This window comes from Lactuca virosa, chromosome 8, assembly GCF_052849685.1.
Source record: "Lactuca virosa cultivar CGN04683 chromosome 8, Lactuca_virosa_CGN04683_v6, whole genome shotgun sequence".
NCBI lineage: Eukaryota > Viridiplantae > Streptophyta > Magnoliopsida > Asterales > Asteraceae > Lactuca > Lactuca virosa.
In genome coordinates, this window is record NC_136433.1 from 63642754 (window position 1) to 63664301 (window position 21548).

Genomic DNA, 21548 nt, shown 5'->3' on the forward strand with positions numbered 1-21548 from the left:
ATTTCTTTATCTTTTGACACTCTAATGCACGAAAATTTTGTTTTCCCACTTTCTGGTCACTATTTGGTTCGATCTTTGTTTCTCTATTGAAGTCAAAAGAGGGGTTACTCAAAATTTCAAACGACTATTAACGATAAGATTTGGGCGCGTGAATTTGAACGGTTTATATACCCATGCGTGCTGATGTATACCTAGGAGTAACCACACTGTCACATCGCGCTTTTTCAGGCGACGTTTCAGTGATCGCGTCATTATCATCATGATTTTTCTCTCTCCTGGCGATGGTATATAAAGGGTTTCTTGTTTTATTTGTCTTTTACCAGCAACAAATTCTCTCAAACTTACAAGGCAAGTATCAACTGTTCATCTTCCTTCTTCGTTCAACAATGGCGACCTCTTCCTCAATTCATGATCAGACTGCGTCGTCTACATTGCTTTCAATCAGGCCAAATCAAAATATGATCATCGAACTTAACCCGTTTCTGTATGATTCATATATGCTGCACGTCGTTGAATGTTTGAAATACTCACCGTTGGTTTTAGCCCTAACTCAAGTTGAAGCTGTCCCAATGTCGCTTTTATCCCAAGTTTATTCTACTGCGCAATATGACAAGAACAAAGAGCGCATCTACTTTCAAATCCATGATAAAAAGACTTCTATTTCCAAGGGAAGATTTTGTTCATTAGTGCATCTTGTCGTAGATTCCTCTGTCATCTCACCAGATTTTATCACGACGACTCAATTATTCTCGATGCTCTACGAGATGGGGTATACGGATGTGCTCACCACCATTACCAAAGTAAAGAAGTCATGTTTGCCATCTCAGTGGAATGGTTTTCTTACTCTACTCATTAAGGGTTTGGCAGAAAGAAGTGGTGGATCAGATGGCACTAGCAAGGGTTTCCTGACCCTTCTTTATGGTCTTTACAACGGAATTAATCTTGATTATGGGACGATTATCTGGTCTCAGGTGGTGCAGAGCCTCAATACTTCTACGAGGCATTCTGAAGTATCATGTGGAAGATTTTGGACTCTTATTACGAGAAGGGCGATCAATTCATTGGATATTCCGGTTATGAAAGATGTTCTGCTTGCGTCTATTGCTACCTTTCACACGAAGAATATCATTATTTCGGATCCACACAAGTTCCCTCACAATGGCTCAATTCCTGAGTCGATGTATCGGTGTGTCACAGCCGAGAGTCACGTCATGGCTGACTATCGAAAACTTACTCCTACTGGACCAAGAGTTCTATCTCTAGAGCAGCAGGCTGCCCTGGATGCTGTGGATAAGCCTAACAACCGAGGGAAAAGACTTTCCAAGAAAGAGCCAACTGAGGAGGGAAAGTCTAAGTCTTCTAAGTCAAAGAAGCGCAAGTCTGATAAGGAAGAGTCTTCCAAGCCAAAGAAGATCAAAAGGATGGCAAGAAGGTCCAAGAGTCCTACTCCTCCTAGTTCTCAACACGATGAAGAGGATGACGAAGAAGAGGAAGTTCGTCATGCAACACCGAGAGGTCATACTCCTCCCCGTTCTCCTACCCCAACCGAAGCCATTCATGACAAAACTCCTACCCCACCTCAATCACCAAAACAGACTGTTCCAGTCTCTGTTCCTATTGTTCCTCCACCTATTACTTCTCAAGAAACCACTTCTTTACCACCACCACCACCAGTCACTTCAATTCCTATTACCACCTCCCATAATTTCCCAATCGACCACTACTACTATTCCTGACCCAACAGTAGAAGTCAACGTATCTGATGCGGGGGCAACTACTATAACAGAAACTCCAGTCATCACTAAACCTCTTTCACCTACCAACTCAACCGATTCTGTTGCTACTCTCGGTGGAGAGAATGATGAGTATGACTCTACATACTTCAGTCCATACCGGCTTCCCACTGATGAAGATCATGATGCTCCTATCAACAGCCAACACTTGCAGGGTATTCATGAAAAGTTGGATCGTTTGCTTGAAGACAGCAAGGCTTATAGTGGTGTGGTTCTCAAAGCTTTCCTGGAAACTGCCATAGAACAATACACATCGTCAATTGAAAAATCAACTAAAGCCATTGATGCGACTACTTCTTCCTGCAAAAAGGCAACAGATGATGTTACTGAGATTGTTCACACAACTCAGATTTTTCTTGAATCATTGAAAGGTCATGCTGATACAAGTGCAGCAAAAGTACAAGCCTCTGTGGATTCCTTTTCTAAGTCCCTTCAGGAAGAGAGCACTAAGTTTGAAGCTGTGCGTTCATCTATCCAAACCGAGAACACTTCCTTTTTGAGTTCAGTGAATTCTCGTTTTGCCTCTCTTCACGCTGACCTAGCAACTGAAAGTGCTCTGAAGGCAGATTTGGCCAAACAAGCATCTACTATTGAAGTCCAGCAGGTGCAGCTAGCCCAAGCTGAAAAAGAAATTTCTTTATTAAAGACAGAACGGGCTGTATTTCGAAGTTGTGCAGGAGATGTAAAGGACATGTTGACCAATCTCCTTGGTGCTCATGATCCCATTCTAACTCTCACCATCAGAAATCATCTAACAACCAAATTGCTTCCTGTCCTTGCAATGCTCCATGAAATGAAGGGTGTTTCTGAGAGGTTCGTACCTCCGAAACAAGGGGGAGAAGGTGCTCGTGTTGTTCAACCGAGAGTAATTGTAAAGACAGAAGGTGCTCAACTGAAAGTCTCAACCGAACTGAAGGATAATATAGCTTCAGGTTCTGGTTCACAAATGAAGCGAAAGGATATCAATGATGATAGTGAAAGTGATGTGGAAGAAACAATTGCTGAAGCTCTCCAGAGAAAGAAGAGAGAGCGAGAGCTGGATGAAAATTTGAAAGTTGCTAAGGAAGCAGAGGAGAGGGAAAGGAGAAACAAGGAAGTAGAAGAAGCCTTGAATTGTAAAAAGGCCTTGTTTCCCTTGTGGACGAAAGAGACACTTGTCAATCAGGCGATAGAATTTCCAGGTATTTATTGGTTGGAACCTGTTGCTTCATTTGACTGTGATAACTCTAAGGACTCGCACTTCGACATGCCAATTACAAGAAAAGCATTCACGTTCCATTGCTTTGATTCGACTGCTGAGGTTCCTTTTCCTCATTCGAAGGTTGACCGTGAACTGATTGACTTCTATTTGAAGTATGGGCAACCGCAGTACTTGACTTGGAGTGCCCAGAAGATCATTACAGTCAAGGTACTGAAACCTTCACCTGCTGGGAGATTTATCAATGTCCATTTCAAGATCACTCGTGGTACTGCAAACACGGTGTCGACTATCTCTCTAGCAGACCTTCCTAATCTCAATCCTCATGATTGGATTCTGCTATATAACATTCTGCTCACTAATCCTAAGGAATATGAGCCCATTCTAGAACATTTGAAGAGAATGTTAGCCTCCTACGTCCATGAAGTTGCTGCTATGGATCAGGAGATAGCAAAGGTCATGAACAAGAAGCCAACAGTCAAGCCTACACCAAAGCCAGTGGATGTGAACAAGATGAAGATGGGTCAAATAGATTCAACACATCTCACTGTGATGTTTACCAAAGGTGAAGCTCACAGATTTTTGTTTGCTCTGGTTGATAAGCACTTATTTTCCACAGACTGCTTGGAGCACATCATCAATATAATACATCGGTGCAAGCAGAATTTAGAGGCTGACAAGAAGAATTTTACAGACATGCTTCGGTGGTACATTACATTTCGCTACCATCTTTTAGCCATTATACCGAAGGTGTTTAAAACTGTGAAGAAGACTTCTGTTGTTCAACAGAATTGAGGTTTCGGCTCCAAAGACGCAAAGGGGGAGATTGTTGAGTCCATTTGTGTTGCGTCCTGGGCCTTACGTTTTGTATCCGGATTGGGCCTGTCCATCCGTGATTATCTAGATTAGCTGGTAGAGTTATACTATATATATGCATGCATGTATGCATTATATGTAGTCGATTATCACATTGATTATTTGTAACCCTAAAACACCTCTACAGTTGAAGTTCTTTATCGAGCTCTTATGAGGTGTTGAAGCATTAATCATACGACATATTCAAAGCCATACCCGTGTTCTTAATTACTTTCATAATTGTTTGCTTGCATAGAATCTAACGATCCTAATAGAACTTTGTTCCAACATTTTCAAAATGAATGTAATAATTGTTTATAGTCTTATTCTTTACGAATTAATGTAATTAGTGATTCTTAAAAAATAAAATCCAAATTCTTTAGAAAATATTATTATTGATAATATGTTGTATAATTCTTTAAGCATGTTAGTCTTAAAAAAATGTATTGAGTTTAACCATATTCTGCAAGAATAAAATCAAAAATATGTTTACTAGTTTATGGTTGACTTTATGTCATTCTGACAGAATAAAATCGGTTATTAAAATTAAATTTGAATTAATTTAAAAAATTCATATTTTAAATATAATGGAAATAATCATCCCTTAAAATACGAAAACTTCCTTTTCTAATATAGGTTAATTGACTAAAATACCCTTATGCTGAAATTTGTATGATTATATATATATATATATATATATATATATATATATATAGAGAGAGAGAGAGAGAGAGAGCTAGGTTCATTTGTTTAAAGTAAGTATTGTGTTATTGTATACATAAATGTGGGCCAATCAAAATTAAACAAAAAATTAAATAATTAAATAAATAAATAAGGGTAATTTAGTAATTTGTTTAGTAACTTCCAAAATTAATCCCTATAATCATGGTATTGACCTAATGTCTCCAATTTAAATCTCGTTCCCGATCTGCAAAATTAGAATGGACTACAAAATCGATCTTGAGTGAATCCGATTCGCAATCCCCCAAGCCTCTGTAATCTGTTGCGCAGACCACTCACTAGTTCCCCAATAAAACGCCCAACCTTTATCGATCACATGATTCATAGCCCTAACTGTTTCCTCAATCGGCGTTTGCAAATCCGGTCGATGACAATAAATCAGATCGACATACTCCATATCCAGTCTTTTCAAAGAAGCTTTAGTCCTCTCTATGATATGTTTCCTGGATAAACCCTTGTCGTTGGGTCCCAGACCTCCCCAAAACAGCTTAATAGACACAACGATGAGCTCCTCTTTGGTCCATTGTTCATCATCGGCGGTCGAATCAAGGGGAAGAAGAATGGATCGAAGGCAGATCGGAGAGCAGGTGGGGGATCAGCCGCCCTTCATCACGTATGTTTCTTTTTCCGCTTATAGTTGCTTCACCTTTTTTTTTTGTTTTTCTTTCTTGTTGAATTCTTGTTGAATCTCGATTATATCCTGCAAACTTGTTATGAGATTGATTGTTCCTGGAATCAGTTTTTTAGAAATTGATTTATGTTCCAGGTAATTTTTTTGTAATTGATATATTCTCTTGATGAATTCCAATTTCAACAGGTGTGTTTCTATATAAGTTCTTGATTTGTTCAAGACAAGTGAATTACAAGCTTTTGAATGGTGGTACAGTTATTAATTTGATGTATAGGTGTGTGAGCACCAGGTGTTTGACGATTTGTCTGAGAGAAATAATTTATTTGTCGTAAAGTGTCAGATTCTTTTCTTAGATTATTGCTTTCAGGATACAATATCCTTATACGTTTTTTGGTAATGCTTAGATCTTTTAGTTTCAAATCTTATTACTTGTTGTTGTTTAATTTCAGAGGAATCGAGTAAAGAGCAATTTGGAAGAACTTAATCATATTTGCACTGCTACAGATGGTGGCGAATTCCGATTCTGTGGGAATTAAATCTCGATATTTCCTTTGTGATTTGTGTATTTTCTATGATTGCAGTTTTATCGGTATAGAATCACGAATTCCAATTCTACTGGAATGGAATCTTGAATTCTGATTCTGTCAGAATATAATCTTGAAGATAAACATTGTATGGGATGAAGATGAACAATGACCACCAATCTTCCAAAAAGAATGGATTATTCTACCATAATAATATAGAATGTATTGAAAAAAATATATGTAATAGTATATTCTGGTAGAATGATTTATAATTGTGTTTTTTTGTTATTAATAAGTGTAACATTCCCATGTAATTCTTAACAATTGTTACCCGTATTCTATAAGAAATTATGTATTTTTTGTTTTTATTATTCAATTGATTGTTCAAAAATTTGTTATTCTACAAGTTGTTAAATGATCAAGAAATAAGTTCAAGAATATTTTTATTATTTATGGTCTAAGAATATTTTTATTTTGAAATATACTCATAAACATATTCTGTCAGAATGTCCGAATTAAAAAAATTATAATTCGTAAAATCGGATTTTTAAAATTAATAAAATCTATGATCCCTTAAAAAATGCAATTTTCCTTTAATAAATCTATATTAATTGACTAAATTATCCTTGTAATTAATTAAGATGATATTTTTCAATTATATTTAATTCAATAATATATATTAATTACTTTCTATAAATAAGTAAATTTGATTGGCCTACATTTATGCATACAATAACACAATAGATACTCTAAACAAAATAACCTAAGCCTATATATATATATATATATATATATATATATATATATATATATATATATATATATATATATATATATATATATAATCAAATAAAAAATAAAAAAATAAAAACTGTACTTAAGTTCATGGTTTTAGTGAAACATATAAAAAGTGACTTGGCCGAATTGAGAAAAATATCATACTAAAGTACAGTGTTCGTTATGTGGTTTAAAGTGTCGAATTTGTTATAATAAAACAAAGGGGGATTTTTTTGTCAACTAGCAGGCAACTTGGATTCTATATCAAAATTTCTTTTAATAGTACAAAAAACCATTGACCAAATGAAAATAGAAGAGGATCACTTAAGAATTTATCTATTTTAATTCTAGGTTTTTTTGTCAAAAAGATAAGAAAACAAAAGGTCACGATCATTTGATCGTTATTGTTATATAAAATTAAACTTTTTATTTTGATTTTTGTTAAATGTGGTTAAAAATTGATGATTTATTTAAATAGGGAAATCTAAGTTACAAAACTTTTCCATATTTATAAAAAAGTTATAGATTTATTTTCTTTAACTCAATTAGACAAAAAAAATATTGGTAATTATATACATAAAAGGATAAGAAATCGGCATTCATTTAAACATTTCGATTTAACCAATATTATTGAGAAAAGTTTCTATATTTTAGGGTTATTAACGATAAATCATTAGTTTTTTTAGAAAAAACTGAATTTTTGGTCCTTGTTTGTCAAAAAAAAAAAATAATAAGGATCAATTTCAACTTTGAATTTTGCATAGAAAATCCTTATGTACATGTTTAGTTGTGGTTTTAGTACTTAATTTTAACGTTCATTAAAACTAAGTCGTTAGCTCAAACATGTGCCTCGTGCATGAGGGTATTTATGTCTTTTTACCTCTCTTCTCTTGCCTACTCTATTATCGTCATTTAGAAATCATCACCTCTAGGCTTTTGAAGTGATCACCTATATTAACTAGTTGTCACTCAAAATTTCATCTCAATTCTTTTCATCTTCTGTGTTTTCAAACTTTAGTTATCGTTTCTATTTTCGAACTAGTTGGCATTGAAGCTTATAAACTTTTATGGAAGGCTGATGGTAGTGATAATGTGGAGTTTAAGACCTATGAATCAATACATCGAGGTTGAGAAAATATATGGTAATGCCTCTGTTTTTTTTATATATACATTCATGATTTCTTATGTTAGAAAGTAACATATATTTGGAGTTTAAGACCTCTTAATCAATACATAAATCTTTTGAAGCCCTTTTCTTCTTGTTCTTCGATAGATTGTCATCCCACAATGTCCTCCATAGAACTACATCACAAAGGTAAGTTCACCACATTCCTTGGAAGGAGATACGCACAAGAACAAGTTTTTTTTAATGGAATTGATATTGAATTTTGATAAACACTAATATAGTTCAATACATATCGATTGAAGGCAAACGGGCAACAAGCTGCGCCGCTAGCCCTTTCTGGATGGCAACAAGTTTTTTTAATGGAATTGATATTGAATTTTCACATTATTGACCTATTAGACATCGATAAATTTTTAATCCACATTCCTTGGAAGAAATAGGTTATCACATACCCCTAGTCATCTGCTACTATTATTTTAGGATACATAGAGCTGATGTGGATTTTGGGTTAGGAGAACTAGGAAATGATGATGATGTTTATATCCTATCTACATATGTTGTTGCAAATAAGCATAAAAAAAGTTTATATAGAGCATGGGAGAACATGTTTACTAACCTATTTCATGTCTCCTAGTGACTCCTCTCATATGATTATTAGAGAGTTAGATGAGAGTAAGGAAATTCATTTTTTGAAGGTCTACAAGTAGAGTATGACAATGAGATGGTAGTTGAGGAGAGTGACTAAGCATGATAATTTTCCATGGGCATTGAGGGATGAATTAAAAAGGTGTAGAAGGACAACGTCTAGGGGATGAACATCATCTTGTAGCAAGAAATTGGTATTGATGATATTGATACACAAGAAGGTACATGAAAAGATGTTAATGGACAAGAAGCCACAAAAGAAGATGCTCAATATACATATGAATAAATTGAGCAAGGTGAAGTGGTGAACCAATGCAAGTGGAAGACCAACCGTTTGTTAATGAGGAAATTGAACCTAATCCATTTGAAGAGAAAATGGTTATGGATATTGGATAATGACCCTATGTTTGATAAGATTGAGCAAGTGGTAGATAAAGAGAGATTTGATGAAGAATTTGCACAATGTTTTCAAGATTTTAATGTATTATTTGGGAAGAACTCACGTAAAAGTAACATGGGAGAAGGGTCTATTTGTACCAATGGAACAAGACAATGATGACTCGAGTAATGATAGTGATCTCATGGTTGATGACTTGATGAGTCAAACCTCGTAGATGAAATAGAATTAAATATGGTTTATTTCCAATGTATAGATGAAATGGATGCAAAATGGATGGGTTTCCAAAAAAATTAACATAGTGTAGGTGATGATGTAGATATGAGTATGTTTGAAGATGTAAAAGTTATTGAGAATGATGATTGGGATTATGTGGGCTCTTCAGAAGAAGAAGCTAAGAGAAGAGCACGTATGTTGTTTTGCGCCTTCAAATCAAATTAAGTCGTAACTTTTGGTATATGTATACTTCAAATCCTCTTCTCATGGCATTCATACCAAAAGTTCTCAAAATCTTCCTATGAAAAAAATCAGTACTAACTTTGAAAGATAATTAAAACTAAGAAAAAACATCATAAATGGTCCCTGTGGTTACCCAAAATCTGAAGTTTAGTCCCCGTGGTTTAAAAACCTCATAGACGGTCCCTGTGCTTTTAAAACTTTTGATGTTTGGTCCTTTTTGTTAACTCCATTAGCTTTCTACCGTTAAACGAAGGGTATTTCCGTCATTTAACTATCCAGGGACCTTTTATGAAGTTTTCTTTTATTTATTTATGTTCTTAAAATAAATTTAATATCCAAGGGTCTCTCTCCCTCTCTCTCTCTCTCTCTCTCTCTCTCTGTGTGTGTGTGTAAATCCAACAACCTCCATATATGTTCTTTAACCAAAGAAATTTCCAATAATGTTTCCTTTGTTATCTAACCAAATTATCAAGCAAAACATTTCACCAAAACAAAAATTTGTTATGCACTTGTTTCTCCCTAGCCCTATATCGATACTCTCTCTTTCATTTTCCCCTTGTAATCGATTTTAGGTGGTGGTGTTGGCTGTGATATGGCAGCATGAAGATGATTGGAAAAGGGTATGACTCATATCTCCATTTGATAAACCATAGAATGATAAAAACAAGGATACAGATACTCAAATTTGGAATCAAATACAGAGCAAGAAAATCAAACCCAGATACAGAATCTCTCTCTCATTTGTTTTGAAAATGTATTCACTATAATCAAATACAGATCAGTATCAACGGAACATGAAGAAGACTGAAATTGCTTGTACGGCCTCTTCTCTCTCCCTGAAATCTTTCTATTGCGTCTTTCTCTTGCCACAGATCCTTGAGGGCTAGAAATTAAGGACCAGCATCGTCATGGCTGCAACAATGGTTTCCCCACCAAAATACAAGATGAAATTTCACCATTTCCCCCCAATCTGATGCTCAGATCAACTACAAAAAACGAAATCATCACAGCCTCCTTATAACCAAATCCAATCTACATGCGACAAATTATAAAAAGTAACATGAAAGTAGAATGATGAACGAAAGTGAACAAAAAAGAGTCTGAAGAAACTACACAAGAAGCGATTGGAAATTTCACACTCACACACCTGTTAGTGAGTGGAAATAGTTTTCTTTTGTGTTCGATCATACAAGTTGTTGATTGTTATGATTCCTGAAAAAAGGGAAAGTGAAATCATTGACTCGTATGATCCGATCGGCGCTCAACGGCGTGGATCTGGTCATACGGCGGTGATTGATGGGCAACTGCCATTGACACCTCGATCTCACTTGTCGGAGCCTGGTAGCAGACCCTGATGGAGAAGACGAAGAATGTAGGTTTCGTTTTTGGAGGATTAGGTTGTAGACGAAGCTTTAAAGGTTAGGGATCACAATTGGATAGAGAGATTGTTGCATCTAGGAAGAAAGGAAGTGGAGATGGTTTAGTGGTGCAGGTAGAAGAAGACGACACGAGAGAGACCCTTGGATATTAAATTTATTTTAAGAAAATAAATAAATAAAATAAAACTTCATAAAAGGTCCCTGGATAGTTAAATGACGGAAATACCCTTCGTTTAACGGTAGAAAGCTAACTGAGTTAACAAAAAGGACCAAACATCAAAAGTTTTGAAAGCACATGGACCATCTATTAGGTTTTTAAACCACGGGGACTAAACTTCAGATTTTGGGTAACCACATGGACCATTTACGATGGTTTTTCTAAAACTAAAATCCAAAATCAAGATCAAGATTAAAATCCTTCCATATGGTATATATTATGTGCATTAAAAAGGGGTCTTCAATAATTAGTGGAACTTACTATCTCAAGAATAACAGAAATCTAATTCCAAAGTATTTTGTTCCATTAAAAAAAAAAGTTGTTCCATTATAAAAAAGTTAGGTGCTCTGACAACATTCCCAACTAAAGATATTAATATTTTTTATATTAATATAATGTTTGATAAAATTAATGATGGAATCTTAAAGTATTTTAATAGAATTAAATTCCAATTGTATCTGATGTATTTCAAATTTTCAATACCACTATTTTTATATTTCTTTACTTATATAATCAAACAATAATTATTACGAATAATATACTAATATATTTTTACAATTATTTAATAATACCAATTTTGTTTAATCTGTCTTTGTCCCCGTTAAGCCATGCATAAATTAATTGAATGGGTAATGCTACTAATATAGATAACTAAATCACTATTTTACCATTACATTCTAAAAAACAAATTTCACAAATAAAACATCCAAACAACTAGATGATTAAATGACTAATTTACCCTTCTAAAAAAATCACAAAATTTATCATTTTAACAACATTAATCAATTTTCTAGGCCAAATGAATAAAAAATCTAAGCACTAGTTTACCATTACATTCCAAAGAACAAATTTTACAATATTCATCAATACTAACATAAGAGGAATTGTGAGGAAAAAATAGCAAGTTTTTTGGCTTAACCCATGAAGTCATTATGTCCATAGTTAGGCTAACAAAAACAGCTATATATAGCTATCTAGATTAAGTGCTTAACCCATTAAGCCCATTGAGTCAAAACATCTTTGACAAGCAAAAATCCTGTACATCTTAATCAGACAAATCAGATGCAAAATGTATGAGATACTATGATATTTCTAATCTTGTTCTTCTAACCTAACTAGTAACCACCACCTATACTACTATACCAACAAAAACCACAACTCTCTATCAAGTCAACAACAACTAGTCAAATGAGAGAGAAACAAAAAGTTCAGTGTTTTTCTTTTACTTCTTTGACCACCGGAAATTTCTCCTCAGGTTGTCTCTCCCATCTGAGATTCGCAGCTTCCAACCACCGTGGTTCCACTAGAAACTTCTTTTCTTGAACAGCCCACCTTGACTTTTCAGTTCCAATGTCTGTAGAGATGACATGTGTCACTGACGAGTCAACCTCAGTCGTACAGGTGGCACCTAGCCGCTCAGCCACCACCCATAGCTGGTGGTTTTCCGCTTGAAACTGTGTCGGAAAAACCCTACTGAACACTATTTTACACCCCTTCAATATTTCACTCCGAACAGCTCTCAACATCTGACATAATAATAACAATTTTACAAATTAATAATAAAAATAGGAAATAGTTGTGGGGGGTAAAATAGTAAATAACTAAATACAATGAGTATCTCACCTGCCTTGCATCACGCCCATCAAAATTCTCCCCGAGTTCCTATTGTGTGAAGTTAGAATAAAATCATTAAAACTTAAACACCGAATTCTCAAATATCAAAACCAGTAAATTACTGAAATCATCCCTATGGTTTGGTCAAAATTGCATGTTTGGTCCCTAACTTTTTTTTTTTTGCACTCGGTGGTTTGATTTTGTTGCGTATGGTTTGGTCAAAACTGCACGTTTAGTCCCTAACTTCTTTTTTGCACTCGGGTCGTCCCTATGGTTTGATTTTGTTGCGTTTTTTGTCTCTATGGTTTTATCAAAATTGCACATTTGGTCCCTAACTTTTTTTTGCACTCGGATCGTCACTGTAGTTTGATTTTGTTGCGTTTTTCGTCCCTATGGTTTGGTCAAAATTGTACATTTGGTCCCTAACTTTTTTTCAGTGTTGCAAATATCGGCCTAGGCGGCCGATTAATCGGCGCCTAGGCGCTTGGCGGTCCTCGACTGTCGACGTTTATAGCTAATCAGGCTATATAATCGGACGTGGTCAAAGTCGGTCAAAAACGGGTCTAGGCGGGTCTAGGCGCCCAAATCGGTCAACGAAAGTCAGCGCAATTTTAAAAAGAATTTGAGGGCAAAATTGTCAAAATGTAAGAAATGCTTCTAGGGTTGCATCCGTTTTCTCATTCGATGAAGTCAAAAAAAATCGCATTCTCTCTGCCTCTCTGAACCACGAACGAGAACGAACAAGGGACATCGATCGCATCTTCTTCTTCCGTTCACCTTCGACAGTCTCATGCCCGTTTTTAGCTCTGGCCCCCGGTTCGTCATCTCCTTCAAGCAACGACGTGCAGTCTCCTTCCAAGCTTCAGTTCACGACTTTAGCTCCTCCCGTCACGAAGTTTCTGGGCTCATGAAGTTTAAAGATTGCAGTTCTTGAAGTTTATTGGTTCCAAAATCAACTATTCTTCCGACTTCAGCTCCTTTCGTCGACACTAATTGAGTTATCCAGGTTCGTTTTTACTTCTAACTCTTCTTCCGACTTCAACTCTTCTTCAGCGTATATCTTATTTATACGCTGCTCGACTCCAACTCCTTTAGCGAAGACGACTCCGACTCCTCCCCTGCAACCGCCGTTAGCCATCGTCTCCGACTTCTCCCATCGTATCTTGCTGTTAGCCATTAGTCATCATATTCACCGTGTTTGGGTCGATTTAATGCCTTGAGTTCCAGGAAATTTGTTTTGACACCGGATCTAAATGGCAGATCTAATGGAATTCAGGTTCGTCTTTGTCCATGTAAATTGTTTTTGTTTTGTTATGCTATTACTAAAATTGTTATTCGACTTTAGGATGATCCATCTTCTACATCCATTAATGATAAGACAATAGGAAAGGAGAAGGGTAAAGATGGGAAAGATAAAGCAGAAACACAAACACAAAGACAAGTGGAGTTCAGATTGACGCACATAAGCTGTTTGATGAAAATCCTCAAAGATTTCATTGTTGTTCTTGGCTTAAGAACAGGGGTTTTTTTGGACCTTCAACCATTTTCATGTTCTGTGCATTTCATCAAATCTCTTTTACATACTCTGTCTTCACCTCACCTTTGTTCAGAAAAGATTTGATCTCAAAAGAAGCTTATACATATCGGAAATCACATGCTTTCTGTTCACTATAGGATGGTTTGTAGAATTTGTCAATAAAAGAGTTGTTAAATTATCTTGTTTATACCATATATGGATCCTAGTAGTGAATGGTATTACAAGACATATTTAGATGTAGGTGAATTTGGGTTTGGTTGATATGTTGTAACACTTGTGAATTTACATCAGTGGCTATGAGTTTACTTATATTATTTGGATTAAAGTTAGATTTATTAATATTTGAACATTTTTCTTAATAATTAATGGTCCCCGATTAATCCCCGCCTAGCCGATTAATCCCTTGACCCCAGTCCACCGCCGAGCTACCGTCGAGCGATTTCTGCAACCTTGCTTTTTTTTGCACTCAGATCGTCCCTATGGTTTGATTTTGTTGCGTTTTTTGTCCCTATGGTTTTATCAAAATTGCACATTTGGTCCCTAACTTTTTTTTTGGACTCGGACCGTCCCTGTGGTTTGATTTTGTCGCGTTTTTTGTCCCTATGGTTTGGTCAAAATTGCACGTTTGGTCCCTAACTTTATGTATGCTAATGTAAGGGACGAAAAACGCAACAAAATCAAACCACAGGGACCAAAAGTGCAATTTTGACCAAACCATAGGGACGATTTCAGTAATTTACTCTATCAAAACACATTATGATTTGCAAAAATTGAGGACATACCGGATCAAAGAACATAGTGTGGACTCGTTTAAGCACTTTAAGAACAGTAGCAAGAGCACCATCAACATCACTTTCATCACTTCTTAATTCAGAAAGTGATTTGGATCTGTACCCAAATTGTCTACAACTTGATGCAAAGAAATGATATCTTTCCATCACAATCAAATTATCCTTGTGCTTCCATACCTTAAAAAAAATACAATCAACTTTATGTCGTAGGGGCAAAATGGTAATTTTATAGTAATACTAGTAAGTGATGGGTGTTTGCTTACCACTTCTGTATCATCAAGGATCAAAACAGCACTTTCTTTCCCAAGAACGACATCAAGTCCTTTTTGATGTCTTTGGGTGCAATCACCTTGTGCAATTACTCTAGAGTCAAAGTAAACCCTACCAGGGTCAAGAAGATTTGCCATTTCTAATGCATAAGAACGCTCACCCATGGTGTAAATAGACATTTCAAACAACTTGCTTGCTTCTTTTAAGAAAGTGTGGACATAAGGCCTCAACTTTGTTACCATGTGCATTGAGGGTAATTTGAATAAAGTACCTTTCAGTGCATCTGTCATTACAAAGTATCAAAAGTTAAAACATTGTTTCTAACAAATATCAGTATTGTATGGGATATAAATACCTTGCATGGGATCATTTTGGTTCAATAAGTATCCTTCTTCTTGAGTTATATCAGAAAACCTGGTTGAGTTTAGTAAGGTGTGATCTAAATCAAGAACCAAGTAAAGCTTTTTGTGGCGTAACAAATTCTTCATATCTCTATCACGCAATCGATCAATTTCATCATTAGCAAGTCTAAGATCCTGCAATATCATAAGATTTCTTGGTTACAAAAGTTCAAGCACTTCATGACAAGAGGTAATGATATGTGTGATTTATGAAAGAAGAATAACCTTGTGTATATACCCAAATGCAACACCAGACTGATCATCACTATCCCTTTTCTCTCCACACTTTATGCACATTCCTCCAATAAAACCAGGATGTGTGCATGCTCCCTCCTTCACTGATTCTTCAGAACATAATAATAATTAACAAGAGTTAGAAATTTTGTAGATGAAACATAATTCAAACTGATGTATAAACAATAGGATACCTAAGATGATTTCTTGTTCTGTATGAGATGTTGAACCATTGGGTTCTTCGGTAGTTTCTGATTCGCTAATCTTCCTCCTCTTTGTCCTGCGGAAGATCAAAATCTTTAAAATCAACCAAAATGATTGAAATTCTGAACATAAATTAATAACTCCATGAGTCTCAGTAAGCATCATAAGCCATGGAAAACTTGAGCTTCACTAGGTTGATAGTAAGCCTCTTGATACCTTCTCTCTTAAAAAACATATTACATATCTTTAGGTACATATGTTTGATGCAAGATTAGATGAGGAAAACAATGTCAGTACGTACCTTTCATCAAGGTACTTATAATTCTCATCATCATCATCATCATCATCATCATCATCATCATCACCATCATTGTTGTCGCCATCATCTTCATCTTCATCTTCATCATCATCTTCTTGTTCTTCTTCTTCTTTTTCTGATTGAGGAGATGTATCAGAGACAGAATCCAACTCTGCATCCAGAAAAGATGCAAAATCATCGCTGCTTGATGAGCTCACCGAAGCATCGTCAATGAGACTCATCTAAACCTCAGCCTATCCAATTAAGATTAAGAAGCACAAATCAGAAGTTGCCACAATCGGTGATAGAATTAGGAGAATACAAATACTAAAAAAAACCCTAAATCGTTTCAACAATCTATTTTACACTGCTATATTTTCCTAAGAAAGGGTTCCTAATCTGATTTCAGTCTTCTTCGTCATTAATAGTTTGAGTTTAACTTATTTCATCAATCAACGTTCACTTAGGGCTTTTATCGAAACCACAAAACCACACTTCGCATTTCAATGTACATCAATACATACACTCTACCAAATTCATGAAATAACTCGCGCATTAGTTAAGAACTTCAGCATCACATTCAACAAATCAACTTAACGGTGTGAATCTTCGATATTTTTATCTCACAAATAGATTTCAGTATACGGAAACTTACGAGAGAAGGATGCAGCTGTCTTTGAAACACTGGTGTTCTACGACGCACAGCAGAGGTTGTCCCCGACGCCGCAGAAGTCGGAGCAGAGGGACAATGGTAGAAGGCAGTGTGCGAGGTCGGAGAGGGCAGCGATGTTTGATGGAGGCGAGAATTGAGAAGAGGGAAAACTGGTTAGAGAAATACGTTTTTCTTTTCCAGATACTTTCTCACATAACCAAATAAGTTTGGACCCATTAAGGCAACAAAATTACCAAACAGACTCTAAAGTCTAAATTCCATAAAAATCGATATAATACAGTTTTTTTTTTTTTTGTTTCGGCCATTAAAAGAATTTTTTTAACTATGGAAAGTTTATTTAAAAAAATACCAATGTGTGTTTTCTATAATGATTAGCAAAAAAAAAAAAGTAGCGATCCGTACGAAAACCGGATCACCGATTTGAAACCGATCTGGTCTGAAAACCAGTTTTTACAAAACTGGATCAAATCTGATCCGATCCATCGATTTACAATTGGACCCGAATCCTATGGGTAAAATCGGATTTGATACCGGATCATAAACCTGATTTGCTAAAAAAATGGATCCAAAACCGGCATAAATATGGTAAAACTCAACAAAAATTGGTTGGAACTGATTTGAAATCGGATAAGAATTTGATTCGGAATTTGGCTGGAGCCGGGATTGGATTATGACATCTAGATCGGATTTTGATTGGATCGGATTGAGGCCAGACCTAAGCAAAAAGGGATCGGATCGAATCCTACATTTGCGCACCTCTAATCAAAAGAATAATTTTTAGTAATTGTTGTTTTTTAATCAAAGGATAAACTATTAAAATAAAAAGATAAAAACTTTGAATGGTTAAACATGGTGTAAAAGTTTTAATGGTTAAACTATTAAAATAAAAAGAAACTTTGAATGGTTACACATGTTGTATAAACCTGCTTTGGTAATAGTTACTTGATTTTCAAATTGGTATTTTCATGACATTATTTTTTTTTACTTTTAGGCCCCGTTTGTTTACCTCTTAATTGAAAAATTAAGAGGGTACCTCTTAAAAATTCAGATGTAGCTCGTTTGGTAACCTCTTAAAAAAATACATCTGAATTGGATAAAAAACTCTTAATTTTTCAGACTTGTATACGCGTCTGAAAAAAAAATGACGAAACTACCCTAATTCACGTATTTCTTTTCTTCTCACCGACGCGCCTCCTAATTCACTTCTTTCTTTTCTTATCACCAGCGCGCCTCCACCTTTTTCTTTCTCATCGATGCACACTGCCAAATCCTCCATCACCATCTGTTGAAGCTTCGTTCCTCCCTGCCATCTCCGTCGCCGGTGTCGTCTTCGTTCTTCCCTGCAATCGCCGTCGTCGTCGGCTCCGGCTGCTGCACACATGCATCTCTGACGTTGCATGTCAGACGTCAAGGGACCGGCGTCAGCTTCCCTCAGGTCGACGCACACCTCCGCCATTGAGCATCTCCGTCATACAGCACTTCGCACAGCCGCAACACACCTAATCTTCTGAAATCGGTATTCTTTTTTATAGTCTCATGTTTTCTTTTGATTTTCTTGCTGAAACCGGTGAAATGGCCTTGAAATCGGTTGTAAAACTTGCTTAAATGCTTGTAGTGGGTTCTAAAAATTGTCGAATTTATGGTTATGTTGCTGAAATTATTTATTTGGTTTGAAATATGGTTTGACTTTGATGAGATATTGTTGATTTTGGTTTGATTTTGATGAAATGTTGCCGATTTTGGTTTGATTTTGATGAAATGTTGCTGATTTTGGTTTGACTTTGATGAGATATTGGTGATTTTCCCATGTTTATTTTACATGCATATGAACCGTTTGATGAAATGCTTGAATGAAATTGTTTCAACTTATGATATTCCCATGTTTATTTTACATGCATATGAACCATTTGATGAAATGCTTGAATGAAATTGTTTTAATTTATGATTTATTTAAATTTCTTTATCTTGAATCTTTTTTGCAGAAAAGAAACCTGGGATGATAAAAACTGTCTGTTAATATTCTCTCTTAAAATGTTCAATGTGGATGATAAAAGCTGTTGTATCCTTTGTTTGGTTGATATAGGTGATTGATAATGACCAAGATGCTATCAAGATTAGGGTGATAATGGATGCAGTTTCCACTGTGATTTTTCTGATGTTTATTGCTACAGTTTTTAAGTTTATTTGGATTGTTGCATTTGTATGTAGATCTGTTAACATCAATTTTTGTAATGTGATCAATATTAGCATATAATTTAAAACAAAGCAATTTTGATTGTTATAATTTGATAGATTTGTCAAATATTTATCTTTGATTGTTTAATTTTGATTTATGTTTAATTTGGATTTTGTATGGTGTTTTTATAATTTTGCAAAAAATAATACAGGAGGGTAAAATGGTCATTTTTATAATTAAGCACAAAAATTCAGAGGTTTAAACAAACAACATGTTTAAAATTCAGATCTTAAAAATTCACACCCTCTTAGAAATTCAGACCTCTTAAAAATTCAGATATTAAAAATTCAGATCTTAACAAAAATATAGTTTGTATTAGGATTTATGTAAATCATTATAAACATAAACCTTTAGTTAATAGATTATTTCAGCATTTCTTATCCTTCTCGTATATTTTTATTATATACATTGTAAATCCTTCTCATCATCAATTTTATATACAAAAGACAAAACTTCAAAAAATGGTCCCTGCGGTTTTCGAAAATATCAAGTTTAATCCCTAAGTTCAAAAAACCTCACAGATGGTCCCTGTGGTTTCAAAACTTTTAACATTTGGTCCTTCCGGCTCACTCCGTTACCATTTAGCCGTTAAGTAAGGGGTATTTTTGTCATTTCACTACCCAGGGACCATTTATGAGGTTTTGTATTACTTTTTTTAAAATAAATAAATAAATAAATAAAATTTAATATACAAGGGGTCCCACCTCTCTCTCTCTCTCTCTCTCTCTCTCTCTCTCTCTCTCTCTCTCTCTCTCTCTCTCTCTCTCTCAAAGCAAATGTGTGTGCATTTCCAGAACTACAATCCATGGAAGAAATCAAAAGTTTTACCCACAACCCTTATAAAAAAACCCCAATTTTGTTAATCTGCCCTAATTCATATCATATCAATGGCCAACATTTTAGAAAATACAACAAATGTCAATCACATTAGATAGATCCAAAATTAAACCAATCAATAAACCAGAAATGGATGAAGATGATGAAAATCAGTGATGCTCTTCCAGTTGAGCTATATGTGTATCTTATCATCGACTCCTATCCACCTCCAAATGTTCCTCCACATCGCCTTCACTTGACCCACCTTCTTCATCCTCTTCGCCATTTCTGGAGAACCAAGTCTGATCAAACCTTTCATCGATCCATACCCACCAACACCCCTGTTGAATCATAAAAGTGACCCTCTTGAACTCAGCTACCGCAACCATCTCAGCTACCGCAACCATCTTTCTACTCAACCGGTTCAGCACCCGGAGTCAATCTTGTTCATCAGCAACCGGAGTCAGCTACCGCAGTCAACTTAGCTAGATTACGTTATTTGTCTTTTATGTAATACACTCTATTATCCAGTATGCCTTGCACGGCTGCTTATAGAGTTGTAATCTAGTGTAGTTTCTAAGTCTATAAATAGAGACTCTCTCTTTGTATTCAAAAAAAAGATAGGAAGAACCGATAACTTATGAATTCTATCTGAATACACATTCTGAAGTTATCTCTCTATCTTTCTTCAACTCATCTCTTCTTACTTAAATCTTATCATAATTCTGCTGATCATAATCTCTCTTCGGAGCAAGTCTTTAAGACTTAATCACTAAGCTTGATCTTCCTTATTAACTTGGAGTGAATGCATTCCTTGTTATGAATCAGCTTAAGTGTCTTCTTGATATAACAATTGCTGTCATTTCCATTCCTTTACATTTCCGCAACTAACTCTTTAACTATCTAACTATATTATTGTTGAGCTTTTAGATCCTTTGAGATTAACTATTCTGCATTATACTTGTTCTAACTTTTGTTTAAGTGTGTCTCCAAGTTTTTCTCTCAACAACCCCATTCTTCTTTCGCCATGTCAACTAAAATGACTCAAGATGGAGAAAAAGACGGTGTTTGGAGTACAAGAGTAACAGGGCATGGAGAAACTAGAGATGTATTCAGTTTGTGGGGAATTAGTGAAAAAAATGGAAAACAATAGGGGTTTTTACCCTGTGATTTCGCAGGAAAATCTCTACCTGAAACTCAATGGATGAAGAAGGATATAGCGAGGGATTTGCTTGGGATTCGAAAACAGAAGGAAACGGGAGGGAAGTCGGAGGTTCTCCGCTACCTTTCTTCTCTGTTGAACAAAACTTACTAGGACCTGTTGCGATGGTGGGTTTCTTCAACTGGGAATGGTGGTGATCAGGGGGTGGTTGGGTCGGCTTATCATCGAAATAGAAGAAAGGAGGTGAAGTCGCGGGAGGCAGCAACTCCGGTTGATGCTGTGTTTTTCCAGTGATTAAGTCATTTTACTTCGTTTAAAGCTGAAGACTTAATCCATTAGGGATTGAACCAGGTAGAGTGAATCGAGAAGTGTTGAAGGACACCAAATTGGTTAAATTTGCAAGTGAATCGACTGCAAATTGAGGGTTTTTTCTTCCAGCTCGTGTTCGCCTAAACCCTGAAATGTTGATTTCGGTAACATTGTCGTTCTGACATGAGATTCCGACCCAATTGAAACACGGAATTGATTTTATCGGCTATTGTTGTGATCTTAACCCTTGTTATGATCTGT

General features: G+C 35.5%; 1 protein-coding gene and 2 long non-coding RNA genes across 3 annotated transcripts; 2 read left to right on the top strand and 1 right to left on the bottom strand.

Annotated features, from left to right (window-relative positions):
• Positions 1-11684: 11684 nt before the first annotated feature.
• Positions 11685-16962, bottom strand: LOC145131199 (RNA polymerase II C-terminal domain phosphatase-like 4). The gene is made up of 9 exons (XM_079065925.1): positions 16747-16962; positions 16095-16345; positions 15784-15869; positions 15581-15699; positions 15310-15490; positions 14948-15237; positions 14676-14861; positions 12366-12404; positions 11685-12268 (listed from the first exon to the last, which is right to left on the bottom strand). Exons 2-9 carry the CDS (start codon positions 16331-16333, stop codon positions 11951-11953), a joined length of 1458 nt encoding a protein of 485 aa, XP_078922051.1. The 5' UTR covers positions 16334-16345; positions 16747-16962; the 3' UTR covers positions 11685-11950.
• Positions 13273-14130, top strand: LOC145131200 (uncharacterized). The gene is made up of 3 exons (XR_013717775.1): positions 13273-13362; positions 13452-13632; positions 13702-14130. It is a non-coding gene; the product is annotated as an uncharacterized LOC145131200 (long non-coding RNA).
• A 944-nt stretch (positions 16963-17906) lies between the features above and the next one.
• Positions 17907-19033, top strand: LOC145133284 (uncharacterized). The gene is made up of 2 exons (XR_013718521.1): positions 17907-18280; positions 18747-19033. It is a non-coding gene; the product is annotated as an uncharacterized LOC145133284 (long non-coding RNA).
• The last annotated feature ends 2515 nt before the right edge of the window (positions 19034-21548 follow it).

Bases quoted from the DNA above. Each gene is read 5' to 3' on its own strand.
- LOC145131199 (XM_079065925.1), bottom strand. From the start codon at position 16,333: ATGAGTCTCATTGACGATGCTTCGGTGAGCTCATCAAGCAGCGATGAT. The intron at 15,491-15,580 runs GTTATTCTTCTT...ATGATATTGCAG, and splicing joins CATTTGGGTATATACACAAG to GATCTTAGACTTGCTAATGA. The intron at 12,269-12,365 runs GTGAGATACTCA...TTATTATGTCAG, and splicing joins ATGGGCGTGATGCAAGGCAG to ATGTTGAGAGCTGTTCGGAG.